Source organism: Cynara cardunculus (genome assembly GCF_001531365.2).
Source record: "Cynara cardunculus var. scolymus isolate 2C chromosome LG 10, CcrdV1, whole genome shotgun sequence".
Taxonomy (NCBI): Eukaryota; Viridiplantae; Streptophyta; class Magnoliopsida; order Asterales; family Asteraceae; genus Cynara; species Cynara cardunculus.
This window is the reverse complement of record NC_037537.1, coordinates 26,298,312-26,303,238: the sequence shown is the minus strand read 5'-3', so window position 1 is coordinate 26,303,238 and position 4,927 is coordinate 26,298,312. Positions and strand designations below refer to the sequence as shown.

Genomic DNA, 4,927 nt, shown 5'->3' with positions numbered 1-4,927 from the left:
GATGAACGGGTTTAAGAGTTTTAAGAGTTTAAGAGTTTTTAAGAGTTTTAGCCAAATGCATTATAATATAGTATAGATAGTATAGATTAATTTTTATTAATTAAAAATTAAAAATTAAAAATTATGCATACCGTTTAAATTTTTTTGCAATAAACGTTGAACACGTTCAAAATCCTATAATTGGGACCAACCAAGTCTCGGTCGTTTACCAAACCCTTATCTGATAAGCGTTTATTGATAAGAATTAATATTTTTAATTAACTTATTGAATAAGATTTTAATTTATTAAAAAGGGTATTTTATGGAATCTTTTTATTCTGTAAACGCTTACAGGGTAAGAGTCGTAAGTCTCACTTACCGGGTAAGATTTCTGGTCCTTGTTGTCGCTCTTACCGGGTAAGATTCTCAATCTTTATCATGTTCATTCGATAAAGTAAAGTGACCTAGTAAAAGTAAACTTTTAGTAAACGAACTCTTAATATATATTGGTTTTAACATAACTAAATTAGGTTGAGTATAGAGATACCCTTATGATATATGTATTTTTGTGCATTTTTATGCTACCCTGTCTGATAATACCTGCATCTCGGTACATGACCCCGAGACATATACAAAAAAAAATCGTGTATCAGTATCACATACTAAACAATATTTATCGTGATTTGAAAACATATAGCATCCTCGTCCATTTCTGAAAAACACTAAACATATATGTACATGAGATATCATGTATGCAAGTATACTTTAACAAACCAAAGGGCTTTTGGCCTAGCGGTATCGTAGCTTTTGGCCTCCTAGAAGGTCAGAGGTTCAAACCTCACCATAAGTAAAAAGGTGTGTGAGTTTATTTGTTGCATTTGACGTATATAAGTATTATATACTTCAAAAAACTACACCTGTAAGGATGAAAATACTACACATAGTTTAAAATGTGAATCGTGTATTACTGTATTCCTTTTGATATCAAATCAGATGCAACTTATGCTTGATTCTTATAGACAAATTTGACTCTGTATGAGTGCTACCTACACCGATCTTATATCTTTTCTAGTCGCTTAACTGATCAATGAACGCATAGACTGAATTCATCTGGACATTTGTTACTGTTGGTTATTGTTGCATCCAACAAGGAGGATCCTACCTACCAAGTGACTTGAAGTTGCTCCCTTAACTCGCATGTAACTGTGCAAGTTATTCATATCGCTGGGTTAGGTTCGAGTTGACCAGATGCGACCTAGCCATACGATTTCGGCTCGTGTCACTCACTCAATGCAACATGGTTTACGAGCACTCGCAACCTTCTATACATGTTTGTGACTTGTGCCTGGTGACCTCAACCTGTGGCGCAACCACTTCGTCCATGACATCTGGCTCGCATGCCACTTCATCATGGTGACTTTAGGTTGCATATTAAGCTGACTGATTTGACCTTTAGGCCAATTCAGACCGTTCTCACCAATTTTAACATGTTTTTCTTGGTTCTTTTTGGATGACACTTTGATACAACTTAATTGCATTAAATGACTAAAATACCCCTTGAATACAACAATATTGCTACTTTTTTTTTATTCTGGATATCCAACCCGCTATACGAGTCGACTAATTCCAGGGCGACCACCTGCTTTACAGATAGTCTGGAGTCACCACATTTGAACCTCCGTGGTCACAAGGGGATTTTTATTCCTCCTTGAATTTGAACCTGTGACCTCCTAGTATTTTTGACATTTGGAGCCAAGCTCAAACCAATCAAACACCACCCTTGTGGTTACAATATTGCTAATTAAATGACTAAAATACCCCTTAAGATTCAACATCGTAATTTTTTTTTATGATAATTACTTATATAAACAATATAATTAGCTAGTTAATTATCAATACATTTATTTGAATTCTTTTATTTTTAATAATTAACGGAAAGAGACCCACCAAGAGAATTTTCTACGTAACTTAAAAAGGGGTTTTCTAGATAAAATGTACCTTTCGTACTAATCAAAGTAATTATTCATTAGAAAATATATATTTAATGCCATATTTTATAAATTAAATCATGAAAATATTGAATAAAATAAAACATTATAAAACGGTTTATTATAACGCTTAATTTTTTTGGCATTTAGTAGACCCAGTTTTTTTTTTTTATTAACCTGGATATCCAACCCGCTATGCGAGCCGACTAATCGAAGGGCAACCACCTGCTTTGCAGATAGCCCGGAGTCACCGCATTTGAACCTCCGTGACCACAAGGGGATTTTTATTCCTCCTTGGATTTGAACCTGGGAACTCCTGGTACTTTGACCTTTGGAGCCAAGTTCAAACCAATCAGACACCACCCTTGTGGTTTAGACCAAGTTTTATTATAGTGGTATGAGGTCACAACTAAGTCTTGGTTTTCAAAGTTTCAATTCGGGTCTCTTTTGTATTTCTTGATCGAACACCAGATGATTATGAACACAGTTCCATCCATCAACGACACAATACAAAACTGCATTTTAAATAACACACAAGTCGAATTTACGTATCAGATCATAATACAATCGCTTATTATATGATTCTCAACCCTAATTGTACATTATTTTTAAAAACAAAAATGATCGGTACACAGATTTTAAGGTTGAATTGTCTAAATACATGTCTTAAAACACCATTTAATAATATTTTTACTGATATAATCCTCAAAAACAAGTCATATCAAAAAACTGTATGAGTAATTAATCTTGTTCAAAACCAGTTTGCTTCCATATAGCATTTCTAACCCTACTCAAATCTCTTCCTTTAAGTGTTCTTCCAATACCTTCATGCACAGACAATGAAGCCATTCTAGTTCTTGCTAAATACTCATGAGGAGGCAACCATTCATCATCATCATCATCACCATCATCATCATAACCATCATCATGATGCTTGTAAATGCATCCATCCATCCTCGATATCTTCGACCAGTCCGGTATGTCGACCGGCAACGACTTCCCGACCAATTCTTTTTGATGTCGCGACTTTGTTGACGATTCCACCGAGGTGGGCTTTTTGCGGTGGTCGTCGTTATCATTATCATCGTCGTCGTTTTTGTTCCGGACATCGGATTTGTTGATCTCGAGGCCACTATCGCCACCGTAATCGATGGGGTTGATGGTGGAGTTTGGTCTCCGACGGTGGTGGTGATGGTGGTGGGTGGTGGTTGTTGCCATGGGTGGTGGGCGGGGGTTGGGGTGTTATTAATGGGTATGGTATATATAATGGTGTAATGGATAAGGCATTTATTTATATATATATATATTAAACAAGATTTTATAGTACATTGTACATGGACAGCACATAGAAAATTTGTGATGTATGTGGTCTATTTAATTTCCATTTTAATCTTATATTCTTTAAATTATTTTATTTATTTATGAAATAAAAAATACATAACTTTGAGATATTTTGATGATGTCAAAATATTTTTTATTAAATGTATTTATTTATTTGATATCATTTATCTTTAAATTATTGTTTTTAATAATCTATACTATATGATAAAATATTTGACAAAAATTCTTAAAAACCATTTTTTATGCATGAAGTACTATTTATTGATGCATATTACTTAAAAATCAAGATTACAAATAAATTTTACATATGTACAACTTATTAAAGCTTCATACTTGAATTCGTGTAACTAACTATAGATAAGCATAATTAAATAGATGATAAACATCTTATTTTAAATAAAAAAAATTAAAAATATAATTAGAATAATCATTGAGTTCTAAAAAAATGCTTAATTATTATCTTTATAAAAGATTATATTATTAAACCAAAAAAATGAATTAGATAAATACACAAAAAAAATGAAATTTTAAAGTCATTTTGATACTAATATCAATATTTTTTTTTCTATTTTTATCAACCGAGACCAAAAAAAAAAAAAAAAAACACTAAAATGAAGATGTATCTCGCTGCATTATACGAATACTCTTTTAATATATAAGAAAAAGGTTCAATTAAAAACTTTAAATATTTTAATAATCTGATAATCAAAAATTTTATTTAATATTTATAATAAATAATATTGGATAATAACAAATATATTAATCATGAATATCTTTCATTATAATATTTATTACATTATATGTCATAATATTATATAAATATACTTGTATTTATGATATATATATTTTTATTTTTTTGATTGGTGTATAATGAATGGTAATATACCAAATTTGATGTAATATCTAGTGTTCCTCATGGAGTGACTGGATATCATATTTGATGTTTGCATTATGAAATATTTAAGTTTTTGTTTTAAAAACTCTTAATTTAATGTATATACTTTTCATTTTCTAAAATAATTCTATTTTATCATTTTTTATATGTTAAGAATAGAGTTTTTAAAAGCTTTTACCATTATTATCAGAGTATTCATGCAATGTAGCGAGATAAATCTTTATTTTAATATTTAGTTTTTATTTTTTGTCTCTATCAACATAATACAATTTTATGTGGTATTGTGAAAAACGATAATGTTTATATTTTTGAATGAAATATAAGTTTGAAGATAGCATACAAATTTAAAAAAAATAAAAAATCGATATTAATATCAAATTAATTATTTAATAGTTCTCGTTTTTTGGTGTAACTTATTTAATTCAATTTAGATTTAATAGCAAAGTAATTTTTATTTGTTTATCCTTTCTTTAATTTGTTTATCTACAGTTAATTACACAAATTCAAACATGAAACTTTAATAAGTTGTACTTATGCATAATTTACTTGTAATCTTGAATATTAAGTGATATGCATCAATATACAGTATTTCATGCATAAAAAATAGTTTTTAATAATTTTTGTCAAATACTTTATAATATAGTATAGATAATATATAAAAAGGCAAATGACATGAAAAAGTAACGTACTTTAACTTAATTGCATATAAAATTTTAAACATTTA

The 4,927-nt window shown here is 29.7% G+C and overlaps 1 protein-coding gene across 1 annotated transcript; it reads right to left on the bottom strand.

Moving 5' to 3' along the window:
• Window positions 1-2,527: 2,527 nt before the first annotated feature.
• On the bottom strand, window positions 2,528-3,185 carry LOC112520169. Its single transcript, XM_025128470.1, has one exon. It carries the CDS (start codon window positions 3,183-3,185, stop codon window positions 2,709-2,711), a length of 477 nt encoding a protein of 158 aa, XP_024984238.1. The 3' UTR covers window positions 2,528-2,708.
• Window positions 3,186-4,927: the final 1,742 nt, after the last annotated feature.